Here is a 20,057-nt window from a genome sequence, read left to right as displayed (position 1 = left end):
CCCACGCTGCCTGAGTCTTGTTTGTTTTCACAGTTTTCTTCTTGTGAAGGTGGGATGGTTCTATATGTGTCTGTATGTCTGTGTCTATCCTTCTGTGTTTTTTCACGTCGGCCTGTATCCTCCTCTCCCTCTATTGTCTCCTTTTCCCACTGTCTCTGTCATTCCTTGGTCCCGTGTGTCTGTCTTCCTCTCTTTGGGCCTACCTATCTCTTGGTGTGTCTGTATCTGTTACCACCAGCCAGCCTGTCTCTAACACCTTGTTTTAGTTTCTGGCCATCTCTCCCTCGTTGGTGGTACCTCTGCCTCTCTGGGCAGGGTTGGATGACATGGAGTCCCTTTCTCATGGGTATGTGTTTAGGCACTTGATCATGCCTTTGGCAGACACAATCGGGGACCTGTTTTGGTGGGGAGAGGAGCAGTTGAACCCTGAGAATCTTCTGGGGTCTTGTAGAAGTCGAGGGCTCTGTTAAGTAAGTGGAGTCCTAGAAGCAACAGTGACTTTCAGAATAGCCAGCTTTCTTAACAACTACCAGTCATGTGACTTTGGGCAAGGTGCTTTTGTTCTCTGAGCCTCAGTTTTGTCATCTGCAAAAACTGTATGTTAAGTCCTCAGCATATGTTATCTGGCTCATCAAGGACCCTGAGCAAGTGTTAGCTGTTCCTATTATTATTGGGAAAGGCACTGTGCTGGTGGGAGAGAGATCTGCAGAGGCAAACTGGTATAGCAGAAGGGCTTTGGAGCTAGATTTGCACTCATATCTATGCTCTGGAACGGATCAGCTGTGTGGTCTTGGGCAAGTTAACCTCCCCGAATCTCAGTTTTTTCAGCTGTCAAATGGGAATAATAATAGAACCTACCTCACGGAGAAGTCATGAAGATTAAATGAGATCATGCATATAAAGTGCCTAACAGTTCCTGACACATAACAGATGCTCAATAAATCATAGTGGTGATGAGGAGAAAACAGTATGATGGTGGGTGTTTATGCCCTGCTGGGGGCCATGGGTCTCTGTGTGAGTATGCATGGGAGAATGTGTGTGACATGGAGGTGCTTGTGTCTGTGAACTGGTTGTGTGGGGATTTTGGATTGTCTTTGGGTGTGTATCTATGTGTGGTGTCAGGCCACTGGCTTCTGGCTTCCTTTTGTCCCTGTGGTTCAGAACCTAAGGTCTGCAAAGGGTGCTTCAGGGAGTCTGGACCACACCCAACTTTTTCTCTTCTAGACACTTACCTGCTGCCTGCCTCAGTCTCTCCTTCTCACAGTGGGGTTGTGAGTGTGAAATGAGCTCTGAGTTGGACTAAGGGCTCCTCTGTGGCCTCTGATTTGTGCCCTTTGCCCTTCTAGAATCCAGCCTTGTCACATCATCCCGCCCCCTTGGTTTTGGAAGTCTCAGGAAGAGTTTGGTCTGGAGGAGGAGGAGGAGGACGTTGATGTGCTCGGTGTGTGGCCAGCGGTGAAGAGGTATGTGCTGGGGACCCAGGGGAGGCAGGTCAGTTTCAGGGCATCTGGCAGGTGCATTGGGGCTGTAGGTCTGGGAACGAGTGAAGGAGGGCCTGAGATCCCTTCCTGCTCTCCCCTCCTCCTTCCTCCTGAGGCTTTTCATGACAGGCCTATAAAGGGGAAGAGACTTACCCACAGTCACACAGGCAAGGGCAAAGCCAGGTCAGAAAATTGGGTTCTGCACTGAGGGAGCTGAATCTGGATGTGGGAGTATGTTTCGTCTCATTGTCAGGCTCCCTCTCTGCCCCCAAAGCATCTCTCTGGCCCCAAAGCATCTCTCTGGCTTGACAGCAGGGAGCAGCCGGGCTTGGAGGAGACGGGATAGAGGGTCAGAAAGTCCAAAATCTTCTGAGGCCAGCCTCAGGGGCTGGGCCTGACTCTCCCTGCCTTTCATTCCGGCCAGGCAAGGCCCCCAGATTGGCAGCCCCCAGGGTGGGGGTGTCCATGGGATCGAGGCGCGCTGGAGCGGAACGGAAGGGCCTATTGTCCGAAACCCGCCAGAGGCCCACAAAGGCCGGCCGGGCTTTTCATCTCAGCTCCCAAACAGACTGGCCATTTTCCCGGCCTGAGAGTTGGGGGGGCGGGGGTGCTGACCCTTCAGAACCAGGAATGGGGTGTTGTTGAGGGTGCGGGGGGGTATCCGGGCTGACAACATGGCCATAAAAGGGACAAAATGGAGCTGGGGTTCTGAAGAGGAGGAAGGGAGGGTCCAGAAGGCTGGAGAGAGTTAAGCTTCTGTCTCACTGTTCCCAGAGGACCTAGGGACTTGGAGTGGGGTATCTGACAGGAGTTCAGATTTACCCAACAATAGGGGGCACACCTGGAAGGAGTGTGATGGCCGGGTGGGAAAGTGAGCTGCTCAGCTGTGAGGGCCATAATCCTCCCTCCGATTGGGGACATCTTAGGGAGCTGGAACTGGGATCAGAGAAGAGAAGGCTAGTGGTCAGGCAAGAGAATGGGCTCCCTGCAGCAGGAGGGACTGAGGCCAGACAGCAGGAAGGACTTTCTGCCAATGAACAGTGGCTCAGATGCCCTGACCCTGTCCCTGGGGATCCCAGAGGATCACAGAGAGCAGGGGAGCTGGAGAATACCCCTGGGAGCTAGGGCTGAGGCACCTTCTGTGGGGGCAGACAAGGAGGCCGAGAGGGAGGACTTGGCAGTTCTGTCCACCGTCCCGCAGCAGCACCTCCAGCACCACTTTAAAGACAGCTTTTTAATTTAGCAAAGTGGATGAAAAACTGTTTTTGGAAATAAAAGATATCTGCTGTCTCCCGGGCTAGCCCTCAGCCCTTGCAGAGAACCTGTCTCTGGGTTTCTTCTCGCTGTCGGTGACTCCTTTCCTCTCTCTCTGTCTGTCTCTTTTGTTTGTTTGTTTATTTGTTTCTGCTCTTCGGCCCCCCAGCTTCCCCTCGGCCTCCCCATCACCCCCCACCCCCACCCCCGCCCCATTCAGCCTCCGTGGGAGTGTCATCCTCAGCCTCTTATTTCCGTGTCTCAGTATCTCCCTCTGTCTCTCCGCTCCCAGTCTCTCTCTTCCGGGGCTTGTCTCTCTCTCCTGATTCGTCTCTGTCTCCCAGCCTGTCTCAATCTCTGTCTCCCTTCCCCCCCTCCTTTCTCCCCCAACCCCTGCTCTAAATGGGTCTATTTAAAACACCCGATGCTGCCAAGTCAGAAAAGCGTCTCCTGATAAAGCGCATTAGGCGGAGGGAGGGAGGAGGAGGGAGGAGGAGGGAGCGCCGGGCAGATGGATTGATCCAAGCCGGTAACCCCATTAATCAGGCATTGTGGATCCCCCTCCCTCCCCCAGCTTCTGCCCCTTCAGAGCTAAAAGCCGCTTAAATATTTATCACCCCTCCCCCATGGGGGCGAGGGGAGGGGTGTGTGGCCCTCGGTGTGGTGTGAGTGTCCCCAGCCGCCTGGTCTCCCCCGCCATGCGCATGTACACATGCGTGCATGTGCTCGTGCGTGCACACCTGACAGGCCCAGGGCCCAACTGTCGTCTTGCCCTCCCACCCACGTGAGTGGCCTGCTCCCCTGAGCAGCCTCTGGGGACCTTGGGGTTCTGGCCTGGCTCCTGCCCCTCCTGAAGAGTTGGGCATGCAGAGTAGAGACCCTGGGCTCCGTTGGGGGTCCTCATGCCCCCCAAAGTGCAGGACTGGGAGGCATTGCACTGTCATTCTCAGGAGGCAGGAAGGGGAGCTTCGGTTCAATGTCCAGATTCCCCCAAATTCCCAGTGCAAGAAGTCACTTGGGGAGTAGAGCTGGGGACTCCACATTTCTAGAATGCACGAAGGTCCCTTGGAAGGCTGGTGGAGGTTCCCCCTTGCTCCTCACAGGGCAGAAATACGACCTGGGGGTGGGATGGGGGCTTCCCATTACCCTCAGACATGCGGGACGGCAACCTGGGCCGGGAGGGGGTCCCCATCACCCCCAGAGAATAGAAAGGTGGCCGCTCTCTGGGGGTGATGTGGGTTGGAGCCCGCATGGCAGCAGAGGTCAGCCCTGAGTGAGACCGGCAGGGGTTTGTCCCAGTTGGCCCGAGACAACTTGGCCCTGGGCGGGGGAAGGGAGGCCGCGGCCGGCCCTGGGTGTGAGGAGGGGCCCCGGCCCGGAGCCGGGAGGGTCCCTTCCCCCTCCCCTCCCCCTGCATCGAGTGCCACATCTCCTCCTGACTCAGACAATTAGATTCAAAGGATGACCTCACTGCCTGCCGTCCCTCACTCGCTCCCTCCGCTAGCTCGGCTCGCTCGCTCGCCGCGCGCTCCTTCCTCCCCTCCTCCCGGCCCGCTCGCCGCCTCGCCCGCCCGCCCGCCGCCCGCCGGGACTCTCGGGGGTGGGGGGTGGGCGGGGGGGGGAACAGGCCTGCTCCCCGGGCCGCCCGGGCCCCAGCCCCGAACCCCGGGGTCCCGATGCCCGCGAGCGGCCGGGCGCACCCACGGAGCGCCGGAGGCACCGACTGGGCGCCTGCACGGGGACCCAGGTCAGTGGCCGCGCAGCCGCAGGGCCGGAGAACTTGTCACCCCCGCTCCCGCGGCAGAGACGCCCCCGCCCGCGCCGCCCGCCAGCCCGCCTCGCCGCTTCCCGCTCCTTTCTCGGCCCCCGCCCCCCGCGGCTGCTCGGCCCTCCCTCTGCCAAGCTGTCTCTCTTCTCTTCTCTTTCTCCCCCCCCAGCCCCCCTCCTCTGCAGCCGGTGGGAGGGGCTGGGACTTCCTGAGGTCCCAGGGATGGGGCCGGGGCCCAGTGGCTGCAACTGGACTAGGCCTCTGAGCGAGGAGGGGGCTCTGGCTGTGTGCGTTGGCCTGGGGGAGGAGACCAGCACCTGGGTGGGAAGGGGGCTACTGAGAGAGAGGCCCAGGGTGTGGGGGACATCTAGACAGAGGGCATAAGCTCCTGATAGCTTTCTTTTCTCCCATCCTGTGGGCCTCTCGCCTGGCTTCATTTGTCCCCACCTCCTAGCTAACTTCAGTCCCCGCGGCCTGGCTTCATTTGGCCCCCACAGCCTATGTTCTTTTGGGCCCTGTCGCCTCGTTTCCACAAACCTTGCTGCCTGATTTCTTTTGTCCCCACGGCCTGCTTTTCCTAAGTCCCCATCACCTGGCTTTATGGGGTCGCCCTGCCTGGTTTCCTTAGGTTCTGCTGCCCGGTGTTTGCTCCCCTGCCTGGCTTCCATGGAGCCCTCTCAGGCTCACTTTAGGATGGGGCATCAGGGCTCAAGCTACACCTGGAGTGGCAAGTGGTGAGGATGTCAACAGCATTGCCAATTGTTCTCCAGTTGGGGCCCTGCCAGCACAGCCTGGATTCCTTTCTGCCTGGACAGCGACACAGCGTCCTCTCTTGTGATGGGAGGTGGGGCTACAGGGTCCAAGGACACTTTAGGATTCTTGTCCTCAGTGGTTTGTCAGAGGAGCACTGGCTTGGCCAGTGCTGTCCCCATCTCTCTTTGGGGTCTGACAGTGATGACAGGGCTTTGGCAGGGGCTGGGGGTTGAGGTCGAGGCCTCATCTCCTTCCCCTTGCCTCCCTTCCTGCAGCCAGGCCTGACATTCAGGTGCCCTATAGACGGTTGTAGGCACAGAGAGGTTTTGAAGAGGCCTGGGGTCACTCAGCAGGTAGCTAGGCTGAGAGCTGCTGCTGCTTCTCATCCTGGAGAAGAGGGGATGAGGAGGTGAGGCAGGAGGGCCCTGGGGAGCAGGCTGGTTTCTGTGGTTTGCTGGCTCCTGCTGCCACCAGTGCCACCATCTCTTCACCCCGGGGGCTCCCTCACCCCTCTGCTCTGGCCAGGATCTCCCCTCATTCCCAAATAGTGGCAAAAGCAGGGTTAGGAGAGGAAGGAGCCGAGTAGGGAATAATCTGTTTCCTCGATTTTCAGGAACTTTCCCTTCCTGCTTTAGGCCACCCTGAGCTTTATCCTGTCTTCCCCCAGGCACAGGCCAGGCAACCCGAGGTCCCAGCATGGAGTGTGTATCTATTTCCCACTGCCGAGTGTAGGGGTGTGAGGGCCGAGGGTGCCGGGGGGGTGGGGCTCTGCGTTTCTGGAGGTGCTCTGTTATCTGTGTGGAAGGGTGAGTGTTCCGAGTGTGTGCTGGTATCCATATGTGAGACCGGGACTGTTTTGATTGAATGCGTGTGAGGGAGTCTCTTGCGTGTGACTGTGACTGTGATTCGTGTGTGCGCGCATACCAGCGTGTGCGAGGCTGTGGCAGCGGGTGTCCACGTGGGAGGCCGTGATGAGTGGCTGTGATGGGAGACTCCAAGTGCCTGTGTCAGCGAGAGGCTGCCTGGGTGTGCCTGTGAAGCTCTGGCTGTGTGTGGTGGAGGTGGGGGACTTTGGGAAGCTCTGCCAGTGGTAGTGAGAGCCCGAGTGTGCGTCCCACCTTGGGGTGAAGTGAGCACTGGGTGTCATGTACCCCTGAATCGCTGGTGTGTGTGTGAGCATGTGTGCGCGCATACTCATGCCTGTGTTTACCCATCAGGAACAGATTGCTCTGGCTTCCCCACTGTGCGGAGGGGAGGAAGGGGGAGGAAGGATGGCTTGCTTTTGCCCAGCAGAACAGAAGCTTCCTCAGAAGTAGTGTGTGCAGTGTGCGTGCGTGTTGGGGGGGGCAGGGAGAACAGCACACGTGAAGACAGTTGACGTTTCTGTTCCCCTGCTCACCTCTGGCTCTGTCGGAAAGACTGTCTTCAGTTCTGTTCGTTACACATCCATGCTTCACATGCACTGCCCACCCCCACCACCCCTTTGTGTGTGTGTGTGTGTGTGTGTGTGTGTGTGTGCGCGTGTACACACAAGCTTGCAAACATCAACCTCTGTGTATATATTCGAGGGTGTGTCCACCATAGCAGTGATGGGGCCAGGGGTGGGGTGTAGTGGGAGATGCTGAGGCAAATAGGTCTTTGTCCCAGCCCCCAAGTCTGGAAAGCTATTCTGTCCATCCTTCTGTCTCCATGGAGGGCTCTGCAGCCTCCTTCCTGCCCCTGCTTCATCTGCTGTGAGCCTGCTCCCCTGTTGGCGGAGGGAGGTCTCAGTCAACCCTGTTGCTCTGCCCATCCCCCGCCTTTCATGGAGTTCTTCCAGCTGTCTAACCTCCTGCTGCAGCGTCTGTCCCTCCAAGAAGGCCAGCCCCCAAGCCCCCACTCCCCCTAGACTTAACCCAACTGGTGTGTGGACCTTTTCTGGATAGAGGGATCCTCCTGATTCTTCTAGAAGCCAGAAGGGACTCTGGACTGGGGTTAGGGGATGAGGGATCTGGCACTTGTACCTAAGGTGCTGTGAAGCTATCCAGAGCCCGTGTGCCCAAAGGGAGGATATGAACTTATGTGCCCCTTCCTGCTTCCCATTTGAGAGGCAGGGGGCTGGATCAGATGACTTTTGAGGGAGAAAGCCCAGACCTTTTGCACCGAGAGAGCTGCTTAAGTCCAGGCCTACGTATGTGAGCATATACAAGCCGGTGCCCAGGTCACCAGGCAGCACGCAGGGCCCCGAGTGGGGCTCCACACGTGCGCACGGCTGGTGGGATTCAGACTCCCATCTCCCCAGGACACCTCCCAGCTGCCCAGCCAGGCCCGTCATGGGAGGCCCGCAACACGCCCGCACACACGTGCAGCAGGGCACGCACATGCTGATCTCAGGGTCCCCACGGTGCAAGAGGCTGGGGGGTGGGGGGTTTGAGTGCTCAGAGTCCAGACTGCTGCCAAAATCCGTCGGAATCTTGTCCCCCCCCCACCAGGCCCCCATCTCCGGCTGTGGAGGTCACAACAGCAGGTGCGGATACCCCCCCCCAACTCACTCACATTGGGCCGCCTCCTTTTCCACAGCCTCAGCCAGAGGCTGGAGCTGGGGGACCGCTCCCCCTGCCTCCCTCCTGGCCCCCCTCCCACTGGTGCTCAGATTCTCCTGCCCGCTTCTGCGGGGGAGGAGGGGGCATATGTTTGGGTGGGGTCCTTTCCCCTGAGCAGGGGGGCTTGCTCCCGGAGCGGGTGGGCATGGGTAGCCCAGGAGGAGATATGGCTTGAGTCCTAAACCCAGGCATGGCTTCTGGGTCCTGTGCCACTTAGGGTGGGGGCACTGAGAGCTGAGAGGAGGGCCAGGTCTAGATTCAGAGAGAAAGGAGAAAGAGACGGGGAGACACCGTGGGGAGTAGGAGCCTGCCCCATGGCCAGCCGGCCCCAGCCCAGGAGCTGGCCCCTGACCCAGGCCCGCCCCCTCCCCCATGGGGGGCCTGCTGGGCCAGCTGCCAGGGGCCAGGCCTCCCTCCTTGGCCTCCACCCCACCCCCAGCCTCTGGACCGCTCAGGCCTCTGCCCCCCCCACCGCCCACGCTGTCCAGGCTGCCTAGGCCTGGTGGGATCTGGGGGCCTCCTGGCCTCAGCCCCTCCTCCCCATCCTGGAGCTTCCCGCCCGCTCAGACTGTCTCTCCCAGCCTCCCCCTCAGCCAGCACTGTTCCTCCCTGTCCACCATGTCCTTGTCCCTGTCTCTGCCCCTGCTCTGTCTCTCATTTTTCCTCTCTTGTCTCCAAGTGTAGGTGTCTCTCTTCCTCCACCCTAATTCCTCTGCAGGTCTGAGGCCCCTAGAGTTTCCTAGGCCTTTGAATCAGCGGGTCATCCTGCCCTGGGTTCTTGCCTCATTCCCAGGATGCATCTTCTAGGGCTGTGGTAGGGAGAGAAGAAGGGGATGAGGCCCCAACACAGAGTGCCTTTTCCCTTACCCTGGAGGATCCTGGAGTCTGGGGTTGCCAAGGGAGACTGGAAGCTATGGAGATGTCACCTTGGCCCCTGCTGTGGGCCACATGCCCTCCATCAGAGGGATGCTTCTGACCTCACCCCAGCCCCAGGCCGAGGGGGGTGGGGTCCAGGCCAGTGACCTTCACCGGATCTCAGTTTCTCGGGGGCCTCCCCGTTCATTCATTGTCCAGGCCAGATTGAACCTACCTGACCCTCAACGCACCCACACCAGCCAGCACCCTGAAGCTCGAAGCTCAGAACACGCTATTGCACGTCGCCACACACGCAGTCAGAGCTGGGCCCCAGGCAGTGGTGCCCAGAACCCCCAGTCCCATCCTGGATGTGGCAGGGGTTCCGCGGGGTTGGGTTGAATAACTTAAACTGCCTCGTTTCTGCAGGGGTGAATAGAGGCTTTCCCAGACTCACACTTCCCTTTCTTAGGTTTTGCCTTCAGATGGGCAGGGGCTGAGGGTTGAGGTGCAGGGCACCTGAGCTCCTGCTGGGGCTGGCAAGAGGGGTCTTGGGCCCTGGATCCTAAGCCAGAAACTGGGTAGTTGAGGTCCTTGATCTGGAACGTATCACTGTGTCAGTGTCCCTGCTGGTGACTGTCAGCCTCCATGGTGTCAGCATTACTGAGGGCTGGTGTTACTCTGCATGACTGTCCATCTTACTGAGTCTGCCAACATCCCTGTGTCACTGTGGATGTCACTGTCATTGTTAGCCTATGTGACTGTCAGTCTCATTGCATCTTTGATTCTGAGGTTACCGTCATTGTGACTGTGTCAGTGTCAACAGGTGTCATTGCCTTGTTTGTTGATGTCATTGTGTGTAACTGTCACTCACTGCATCATTGTCACTGTGGTGACTGTCAATATCCCTGTGTGTCATTGTCAGCTGTGCAACTGTGTCATTTTCACTGGGTGTTGTTATCAGTGTGTAATGTCTCTGTGTCATGGTGGAACAGTGACAGTAAGTTGGGGGCCCAGGTTTGCCTCTTGATGTGTCACCTGTGTGTGTGTGTATGTGTGTGGCAACACTGTGGGGTTCTGTGTCAGGAGAGGTGCTGGGCTTCTGCTTACAAGGGGTTTGGGCTGCTGGGCACTTGCTAGTGGGGTGCCCTCTGTTCCCTCCTTATTTCTGGATCTGGGGCTGGCGGCCAGGCTGGGCCTCTGGAAGGGTCTGCAGGGAGCCTGGGCCAGTTTGCATAGCCCGCATCTGGGGCTTGAGGGATTTATGCTCCAGATCTATCCCAGAGCCATGGGGTGTGAATGTGGAAAATTCCTGGGAAAGATGCTCTTTGCCCTGGGATCGGTGGCCTGAGGTGAGCTAGGGTAGGGCAGAGGTGTAGCTTGGATGCCTCTGGCCTCAGCTTCCCTACCTGGGAATGGGTCCAGTGGGGACTCGGAGGGAAGAGGGAAGTGAAATTGGCCTGGGGCCCCCTGGACCTGCAGGTGGGGTGGGATGGGGGTTTTGTCCACCCTTATGCTCTGGGGGCTGGGCTCCTGGATTCATAGGCAGAAGCCCTCCAGCCCCCAGGAAGCCCTGCTCTTGTCTCAGATCAGCCAGCACTGCTGCACTGACGGCATCCTCTCCTCACACTGCAGGAGGTGGGTGGGCTTGGAGAGATGCTCTTGGTGGGCACAGAGACCCTGTTGGGGTCTCTGTCACTCTCTCTGGGTCTGTCTCTCCCTCTGTCCTTGAACCTCTGCCCATCTCCTATGCTCCCTGTCTCTCTTCCTGTGCCTCTTCTTCCATTTCTCCCTGTCTTGTTCTTTTCTTGTCCCTCAGGGTCTCTGCTCACTGCTTTCCCTCTCTCCTTGCCTCTCTGTTCCCCCCTCCCTGGTTCTCTCCCTTTTCTGGGTGTCCCCAACCGTGCAGCATCTGTCGTGGTACCCCATCCCCCCTCTCTGCAGCGCTTGCTCTCAGCAGCGCCCGTCTCCCATGGCTGCAGCCCCGTTGGCCCAGGGCCCGGCCCTTACAGTAACTCATCGGGCTGATGGAGGCGACTTTGATGAAGAAGCCTCCCTTCCCCCTTTGGGGACCCGGGTGTATGTGTGTGTGTGTGTGTGTGTGTGTGTGTGTGTGTTTGCTTGTATGCCTTACACTCGTGCCAGGCCATCTCCTCACCCGCATGGCCCTCCCAACTGGGACCAGGAAGGAGCAGGGAACAGAGGACCACCCTGTCCCTCTGCTCCCATCTGTGATCTAACCTCTGTCTACTCTGCCAGCCCGCCTGCCTCCCGATGTCCCGGTTCCTCTCCCGTGTGGTGGGCAGTGGGCTGGCTCTGAGGAGACGCACGGGTGGGCGGCACAGAGGCTCGGGGAGGGTTGGAGGGCGCCCTGCAGGGCTGGAGCTGGGGAACCACGTAGGCCTCCAGCCTCCTATCTCCCTTTCTCCAGCCCCAGCTCTGAGTTTAGCACTGGTTCATCCTGGGTTCGGTTGCTCTGAGTTTAGCACTGGTTCATCCTGGGTTCGGTTGCTCTGAGTTTGGCACTGGTTCATCCTGGATTCCTTTGCTCTGAGTTTAGCACTGGTTCATCCTGGGTTCGTTTGCTCTGAGTTTGGCACTGGTTCATCCTGGGTTCGGTTGCTCTGAGTTTAGCACTGGTTCATCCTGGGTTCGGTTGCTCTGAGTTTAGCACTGGTTCATCCTGGGTTCGGTTGCTCTGAGTTTAGCACTGGTTCATCCTGGGTTCGGTTGCTCTGAGTTTAGCACTGGTTCATCCTGGGTTCGGTTGCTCTGAGTTTAGCCCTGGTTCATCCTGGGTTCGGTTGTTCTGACTTTAGCACTGGTTCATCCTGGGTTCCTTTCTTCACCCCACCACTTGCTGACCGTGACTTTGGTCATTGTCTTATCCTCCTAGGCCCGAGGAGTAGCTAAAGAAGGGAGAGTGGCAGAGGGTCAGGAGCCAGGCCAGGTGGTAGGAAAGGCCTCAGGGGTCACAGATGTGGGAGGGGTAGCCGAGGCCAGTTGGGGCCTAGAGAGATGAGCTATGCCAGGGAGGGGCAGCCGGAGCTCCTGCGGCTGTAGCTGGAGGAGCACCAGGTGCAGAGGAGAGGGCTCGCCTGGTGAGGGGCGAGTGTAGCAGTGGGTAGGCAGGAGCCCTTCCCATAAAGGAGGCCCCGGAAGTCAGATTCTCTCCGGCTCCCCCTCCCGCTGCTCCAGGCTGACAGCCACACTTGTCTCCCCTGCTGTAGCTCTGTCTGCAGTGTCTCTGGCTGTTTCTCTGGCAGTGTGTCCGACTGTGTGTCTGCATGTCCCTGGCAGTGTTTTGAGTGGTATGGATACCTGACTGAGCATCTGGCTGTGTCTCTGGCTCTCTCACTGGCAGTTTTCCTGGGTGTATGTCTGTTTGTGTCTATCAGTTCCTCTGGTATTTCTCTGCCTGTGTGTCAGGCAGTTTCTCGGGCATGATTTCTGACAGTGTCTCTGGCTCTCCGGCTATGTTGCTGATGGTTTCTCTGCCTGTGCTGCTTACTCTTTCTCTGATATGTCTGCCTGCATCTGGCCGTCTTTCACAGGGATTCTTGCGGGTCCTTTGGTTGTGTGTTGGCTGTTCTCTGGCCGTGTTTCTGGCTGGTTATCTGGTTTATCTACCTGGTTTCTCTGGCTTTGTCTGATCGTGCCCGGCACAGTCTCTCCGGTCTGTGTGTGGGCTCTTTCTCTGGGGCTCTGTCTCTTGTTTGGGGCAGTGTCTCTGGCTAGTGTCTTTGCTGTGTATCTGGCTGTACCTCTGGTAGTGGCCGTGGTTGAGTGTCTGGCAGTGTCCCTCTCTGGATCTCTGCTTCTGTCTTGTTGACAGTCCCCCTCTCTCCTCAGACTGGGGCAGGAGAGTCAGGTTTGGAACCTTTCCTGCAGGAAATAGTTATTTCCCTGCCCTCAGGTATGGGCGTGTGCTGGGGTGGAGTGGGGTGAGGGCAGCTGGACCCATCCCAGGAAGCAGGACAGCAGGTAGGGGGGCCACTGGATCCATTCTGGCTTCTGGGAACATGTCCTGAGTGTGCTTTGTGTACCCACACGGGAATGTGTAAACACTGATGCATATCTGCTGGGCTGGGGCTCCCAGGCTCCTGGGCTGAAGGACGGGCTGTGGTCCCTGAAGGGGAAAATCCCTCATCCTTCTCATGATCATTAGTGTCCACTAAAGCAAAAGCCACATCTGACCTGGTCACGATGTACCCCTGCCCTGGTACCCTGCTGCTCTGAACTTCCCAGAGCCCAGTGGGGCAAGGCTCACCCGGGGATGGGGGTGGGTAGGGAGAACATGGCAGGGGCAGATCCGAGGGGCTCTCTCCCCAGGAGCGTGGCAGGGGGCCTTTCATTCAAGGCAATTTGGAGAAGTATAGACCTCCAATTAAGTTAGAACATCACCCTTTCAGTTTGTGATGTTTATAGCTAATTAGCTAACCTTACCAGTGAAGTTATTTTTTTCCTAGAAAAATGGCCCTAGCATTACCAGTGATCTGTAACCCATCCTGCCCCCAGCGGCTGTACTGAACAACAAACTACTGTAGGTTGCCTTCTACCATCTTAGCAGACCTCTGCCTACAGATGCCAATAATGTTTTCTGTTGCTTGAAGAGGATCCTGAGCCCCATTAAGAAGGGCATTTGGGGTCAAGGTGCCCTGGCCCTAGGGCTGGGATTTCCCAGTCTTGCCTGAGAGGAGGGGGGGCTCCCCAGGAGGCTCCTGCCTGGGCTGATGCTGCCCCTTTCCCCGCCGCCCACTCTTTCCCAACAGATGGCTGCTCCTGTCCCATGGGCCTGCTGTGCCGTGCTTGCTGCTGCCGCTGCCGTGGTCTACGCCCAGAGACACAGTCCACAGGGTGAGTGCTGGGCGGGGGAGCTCCCTGCTGACCCCCTCTGGGAACTGAGCGTGAACCCTCCCCGGCATAGCTGTACGCACACACCCAAGAGCCACATACTGCCATAGGCTGGCATCGTTGCACATGAACATGAGTCATGTGACACTGATATACGGGGTGACCCACTGATGTCGTCCCATAAACACAGTCCCCCAGTCACTCCGGGGCGGTCTCGTGCTGATGGTATCTCTGGCTTGAGATGATCTGTCCCTCTCTGCCCACTAGCACTGATACAGGGTACAGGCAGGTGGGATAGGAGTTGGGGGCAGCTAGGGGCAGGGCCCTGTACAGTATCTGGTGAAATGGGGTCCCCTCGGATGTATGGGGGTGCAGCGGGAGGCACTGAGACAGTGGGTAAGAATATTTCCCCTTTTCCCACAAGGAATACAGGGACAGAGATGGTAGACTGAGAACAAGGTGTGGGGATGGGCAGGGTGACATGTGGGAGAGGGCTGGCACATCAAGGAAGGGGCCCGGTCAGTGAGCTGGGCTGGCTGGAGGGGGCAGGGATTGCCAGGCTGCGCCATTGGCAGCCTCCTGCGCCTCCCACACCACTTGTCCAGTGAGTGCCGAGTCCTCCTTACAATCCATGGGGCAAGGAGCTGCACCCCTGCTGGGAAACTTCACCACTAGCCCTTCTGCGTCTGAGGCAGCACCTCAGACAGCCACGTCAGTACGAGGTCTGACCTCGAAACTCCTTGAACGAGGGAGGCTCCAAGTGTAGGGAGCTCCCCCCCTTGGTTGTGTCCTGCCCCCCACCTCAGTCGGCTCAGGTAGAGGCAGAGAGGGTGGGGGCATCTCTGGGGCTCAGGTGCAGAGCAGACCCTAATGGCTGAGCTCCATGACCCTCAAGGCTGTGGGTTCAAGGAGGGCAGTAGGTCGAGGCTCCTGTGGCCTCTTCCTCGTGAGCCCAGCACTGAGGCCCAGAGAGAGCCTGGCCTGCCCCAGGGCTGCTCCACAGTGGGCAGGGACTGAAGGGACCACCAGGCCAGCCCATCGACCCCTACCCACAGTCGGCCTGCCTGGGGCTCCTGTGCTGACCGGACCAGCCTAGGCCCGCCAGTGGTCTTTCCCGTTGGCCTTGCCCCTGCCCTGTGTGTGGGCATAGGCTGAATCTCTGAGAGTGTGAGACTGTCCTTGTGCATTAGACTGTGTTCTTGTGTGAGTGAGACTGTGTCCCTGTTTGGGTGCGTTTCTCTGTGTAGTTATATCCTTGTGAGCTGTGCCCTGTGTGTGACATAGTTGATGTGTGACCATGGCCTTTGTGGGGTTGTGTCCTCGTGGTTTAGACTGTACCCCGTGTGTGATAGTTTGTTAGTTTCTCTTTGTTTCTGTCTCTTCGTGTGTTCGTGTCCCTGGTAAACTGTCTCTCTGTGTGTGAGACCATGTTCCCATGTGTACCTGTGCCTCTGGGTGACAGTGCCCTTCCTGTGCATGCATGTGACCTTTTGTCAGGTGTTACTGTCCCTGAAGTGGGACAGTGTCCCTGCATAGCTGTGACCTTGTGGATGGTTGTCCTGTGTGTGCTTTTTCTTCTTTGTGGTGACTGTCTTCATCCTATGTGTGTGTGGTGATGTGAAGTTGCTTAGGACGCCTGGGGGGACTGTTTCCAGCATGTGGTCCCCATGTGAGCCCATGTGCACAGGTGTGAGGGAGCCGTCAACTCTATCCCTGTGTGTTCTCCATGTCCATGACCTCATCCTGTCTCTGTCTCTTATCCTGGCTTCTAACAACCTTTTCACAGCTGATTCCTTTGGAGCATTTGTCACCGCGTCAGGGCCAAGAACCCCATCCTCCCCCTGCTGCTTGATTTAATTTCTGAAATGGACAGCACATCAGTAGGGGCACCCACGGGGTGGGAGGAAAGCTGTCCAGAGACAAAGGATTAAATCACTGCCATCTTTGGAGCTGTTGCATGGCTGTGTGTATTGCTATTGCTGTGTTAATTGTAGCACTTGTGACACTGTGTGATTGTCATGTCACATTACCCCCTCTGCCTCTGCGTTGTGGCCTGTAGTTGTCATCTGTCATTGTGTTGTCATTTTTTCATTCCTGCGCTGCCCTAACATGGTTGGTTTGTCACTGTTGTCAGGTTGTTTCCATTTCCTTTGTGAGGCAGACAGGGTTCCTCACGTGTTACCCCACTGCCATTACATTTGTTGTGCTGTTGGGTTGGTTTCCTCATCTTGCGGCTGTACCTGCCCCCCCAGTATTAAAGGGCCATACCGGAGCCATGTTAGTTCTGAGCTGCTGTTGGTCAGTGTCGATGTGTTGCTGCTGGGACTGTGATGGCCACGCCCCCTCCACGACAGTCAGTTTTCAGCCTCCTCCTCAGGCCGCTGGATGCAGACTCTCTGCTGGGGCGGGTGGGGGGGGGTGGGTGTGTGCAGAGAGAGGGGCTTGGCGTGTTTCCTGGAAGCTCCAGGTTTTTGGAAGGGAGGCTGGAGGGGGGCTCCGTGGCTAGGGCTGGTGGACTGGGGGGGCTCTATGGCTTGAGCTGTGGACACTGGGCCTCTGGTCAGAGGGAGGCCCCCAGTCAGTCTCTGGTCCAGCCTCACAGCTGTGGCCTCCAAGGCCCCCCACGACAGTCAGTTCTCACCCCCCCCCTCGGCCCGCGGGATGCAGACTCTCTGCGGGGGGGGGGGGGGGGGTGGGTGTGTGCAGAGAGAGGGGCTTGGCGTGTTTCCTGGAAGCTCCAGGTTTTTGGAAGGGAGGCTGGAGGGGGGCTCCGTGGCTAGGGCTGGTGGACTGGGGGGGCTCTATGGCTTGAGCTGTGGACACTGGGCCTCTGGTCAGAGGGAGGCCCCCAGTCAGTCTCTGGTCCAGCCTCACAGCTGTGGCCTCCAAGGCCCCCCAGCCACCACCCTTCCGCCTGTTCATCCTCTGTTCGGCTGGTCCCAGGCCCCACAGACCAGTGGTCAGGGCTGGCTGGGTTTCCTGCTTCCCTCTCCTTTGACAGGGACAGAGAGGCTCAGAGAGGGGCGAGACAGAGACTGACAGCAGGGGAGAGAGCTGGAGATACAGAGAGATCCCCGGCACAGGGAGGGTGACCGAGGCAGCAAACAGGGACAGATGTTTCAGCACAGAGAAAAGCAGAACTGGGGAGGGGTCTATAAAGGAGGGAAGGGGCGGCTGGCGGCATGGGGTGGGGATGGGGGATCCCTACCCCCTGCAGTCCTGGTGGTGTTAACAAGTCTAATGAAGAGGCCACTGGCCCAACTTAATTGACTCGTTAACAGGAATTGCCTCTGAAAATCCCCCTGCTAGGCGGCTACGAGAGGTGGCTCTCTGGAGGGGAGATGTGAGGGAGTGTTAACGAGGGATCCTGCGGCCACCCCACCCCCCCGCCCCCCTCCCCCTCGCTCTGCCCCTCCCCCTCGCTCTGCCCCTCCCACCCTCACTCCACAGATCTGGCTGGGACCAGGGAAGCATCTGTCCTTCCAGGCTTGGGGGGCAGGATGAGGAGGGTAGGTTCGCATCTCCCGGTGCCGCTTCTCGGGGCTGTCTGTAGAGTTGGTGCCTTGGACTTCCTCTGCCCCACTCACCTCCCCACCTGGCTCTGCCCCTCGACAGGTGCTGCCTCCCGCCCTTCCACTCCAGTCTCCTGGGCTCCGTCCATCATGCCTGGGTTGCCGAGGCCAGGGCTGGGGTTTGCTTTTGGCTCTGACAGGCCCCTCCTGGGGGCAAGAGAGGAATGGTCAGAGAGCTCCCCCAGTTCCAGCACTCCCCGACCCACACCCCAAGCAGTTCCTGCCTCATGATGATGTTGACAGCTGCCAGGAGTTCCCTAGGGCTCCTGTCCTGGACCCTGCCCATTCTCCCTTCTCCTGCTGCTGCCCCAGCCCTGTATGGTTGGGAGCGGGGGGCTTGTCAGGGGCTCAGAGTCAAGGGAGAGAGGCAGGACAGAAAGACAAGGATGGGGACGATGAAGAGATGGGAAGAGACAGAGGGAGGAGTTCAGGAGAGGGGCCCCTCAGCCCCAGCTTGCCTGGGTAGCAGATGTCAGCGACTGGCGCTGGGCCTGTTGGTGGCAAGAGGTTGGGGTCATGGGGGTCAGGAAAACTTTTAAAAGGACCTGGGGACTGGAGGTGAACTGGGTCTTCTCTCCCAGCACGCTACACAAACTCTCTACACACACACACACACACACACACACACAGAGTCCCCAGACGTGCACACACACGTACGAATTTGGAGGCACTCACGTACCTGTACCCTTGTACGGCCGCACAGGAATTTTGCATACCCCTCATCTCCCCGGGACACTCACACCGTGAGACTCAGAGCCTCTCGGCCTGGATTCCTTACTTGCGCACATTCACGGGCTCTCATCCGTGCACGTTTGCCTGGGGGGTGCTGGGCGGGGCTGTGACCTGTGACTTTTGCCTTGTGCCCTCCCCGGCCCCCACAGAGACACCCCACGTGCAGTACGAACGCCTGGGCTCAGACGTGACTCTGCCGTGTGGGACGGCGAACTGGGATGCAGCTGTGACGTGGCGGGTGAATGGGACAGACCTGGCCCCTGACCTGCTCAACGGCTCTCAGCTCGTGCTCCGTGGCCTGGAACTGGGCCACAGCGGCCTCTACGCCTGCTTCCACCGTGACTCCTGGCACCTGCGCCACCAAGTCCTCCTAAATGTGGGCTGTAAGTGTTACTCCCAGCACCCCTCATTTGACCTCCCACTTCACTCAAGGGCGTTGTCCATGAGGCCCAGACCCTTGGCCCGGTTCAAAGCCCCTTCCTGGTGGTAGTGGTGGAGACCCTGACCCTTGCCCTCTGATCCTATCTGAGCCTGCTCTTCTGACCTCTGAGCCCAGTCTCACCCCCTGAGTCCGGACCCCTGGCATTTTGCACTTGTATCCATCCCCACTGGAGATCTTTGAGATCCTGAAATCCTGTTCCCTATGACAAGATGGGCACAGGAGGGCTGGCAGGCATGGCCCACCTGGGGCCTGGTAGGGAAGAATCCTAAAGTCACAGCTCCGAGCTGGAGGGGCCTCACTCCACTGTGTCCTCTCACAGGGTCTGGCCCTGAGGGCCTTAGGGAAGAAAATGAGGTATACGGTTACGCAGGTAGAGGTGTGGCACTCTGGGAAGCTCCAGGGAAGAAGGAAGGCTTCCTGGAGTGTGAAGCACATGGAGACTTGGAGGATTTGGAAGATACACTGAAAAAGTTCTTTCTGGCAGAGAGCTGAGTGTGACCATAGGCTTCAGAGGCTGGGAGGGCATGAAAAGGCCACTTGGGTTGGTATAAATGGCAGAAGGGAGCTGAAAGAGGCGACGGGGCAAATCATGATCCTAGAAGCTGGGGAGTGACATGATCAGAGTCATGTTGTTAAAAGGTCCCTCTCTCTGTGCTGAGGGGAGGCAGGTGGATGGGCAAAGGCAGGGGCAGGAAGGAGGCTGTTGCTGCGATGCAGGAGAGATGAGGGGGACCTAGGACCGGGGCATAGAGTTGGGGAAGTTGAGAGGGGGTGATTGGACCTCCAGGAGTTGGTGATGGATTGGAGGTAGGGAGGACAGGAGAATAGAGAGTGGGAAGAGTCAAGACGGCTGGTGGTACCAATCGCTGCAACAGAGACAAGGTGGAAGGGTCAGCTGGAGGAGAAGGTAGCGTGTTCTTTTTACACGGTGTCTCAGTTTGGGTTTCCCTAGCATCAGGTGAGAATTTGCATACAGGTAGTCTATTTGGCAGGAGACAGAAACATTATAGGGAATGGGAAAGTGATAGAAAAGGAAGTTAAGCTAGCCAGTAAATGGGGAGTTATCTAGCCACTGCTTCTGGGCAACTGGCGCTTAACCCGCTGGGGGAGCCCTGGGAGCCGAGGCAGAATGTGTGCCTCAGAGTTCTCCTGCCTAAGGAGTGCGGGGGCTCAGATGCTTATACACTAAGGGGTCGGGGTGGGGCTGCTTTAATTCCTCAGCACTTTTGGCCTGATGCCCTGACAGGCAACGCAGGTTTTGGCGGCCAAAGAAAGCTCTGAGGCAAATAACTGCAGAAGCGGTCAGCGGGTATGGGTGAGGGATCTGCGGCACCACCATCTGCTATAGACATGTTGGGTTGTGGTCCCCGGGGGACAACCGGGAGTTGATGGCTGGTAGCCAGTGAATCTGAGGGTCTGGGACTCGGGGAAAGGCCTGTGCTGGAGATGGGAATTTGGGGGGTTGTCAGTATTAACTCCTTGGGAGGGGGTGAGATGGCCAAGGGTGAGATTGTGGGATGAGGAGAGAAGAGGACCCAGAACCCAGCCCTGAAGACCATCACTGTAAAAGCGGTTGATGGAAGAAACGAGCCACAAAAAGAGATGAAAGATCAGAAGGAGCCGGCAGGAAGGTAGAAGGAAGAGCAGGTGAGTGTGATTCAGAAGAGGCATTTGGAGAATCGGGATGGTGAGGTTATCAGTGTTGCTGATGGTCATCTGGGCAGGCCTCTGGAGCTCAGCCAGAGGCACCAACTGACAGAGTAAATA

At 58.1% G+C, this 20,057-nt stretch overlaps 1 protein-coding gene across 3 annotated transcripts in view; it reads left to right on the top strand.

Annotated features, from left to right (window-relative positions):
• The window catches only part of CNTFR (ciliary neurotrophic factor receptor), a 40,386-nt gene that overhangs the window by 7,861 nt on the left and 12,468 nt on the right, over window positions 1–20,057 (top strand). For all 3 annotated transcript variants that reach the window (XM_028494073.2, XM_028494074.2, XM_024132907.3), the window contains exons 2-4: window positions 1,347–1,463; window positions 13,463–13,547; window positions 17,998–18,231. In XM_028494073.2, coding sequence (XP_028349874.1) covers window positions 13,463–13,547; window positions 17,998–18,231 — 319 coding nt within the window. In that variant the 5' untranslated portion in view covers window positions 1,347–1,463. The remainder of the gene's footprint in view (window positions 1–1,346; window positions 1,464–13,462; window positions 13,548–17,997; window positions 18,232–20,057) is intronic.

Source organism: Physeter macrocephalus, chromosome 9 (genome assembly GCF_002837175.3).
Source record: "Physeter macrocephalus isolate SW-GA chromosome 9, ASM283717v5, whole genome shotgun sequence".
Taxonomy (NCBI): domain Eukaryota; kingdom Metazoa; phylum Chordata; class Mammalia; order Artiodactyla; family Physeteridae; genus Physeter; species Physeter macrocephalus.
This window is presented reverse-complemented; position numbering and strand designations above follow the sequence as displayed.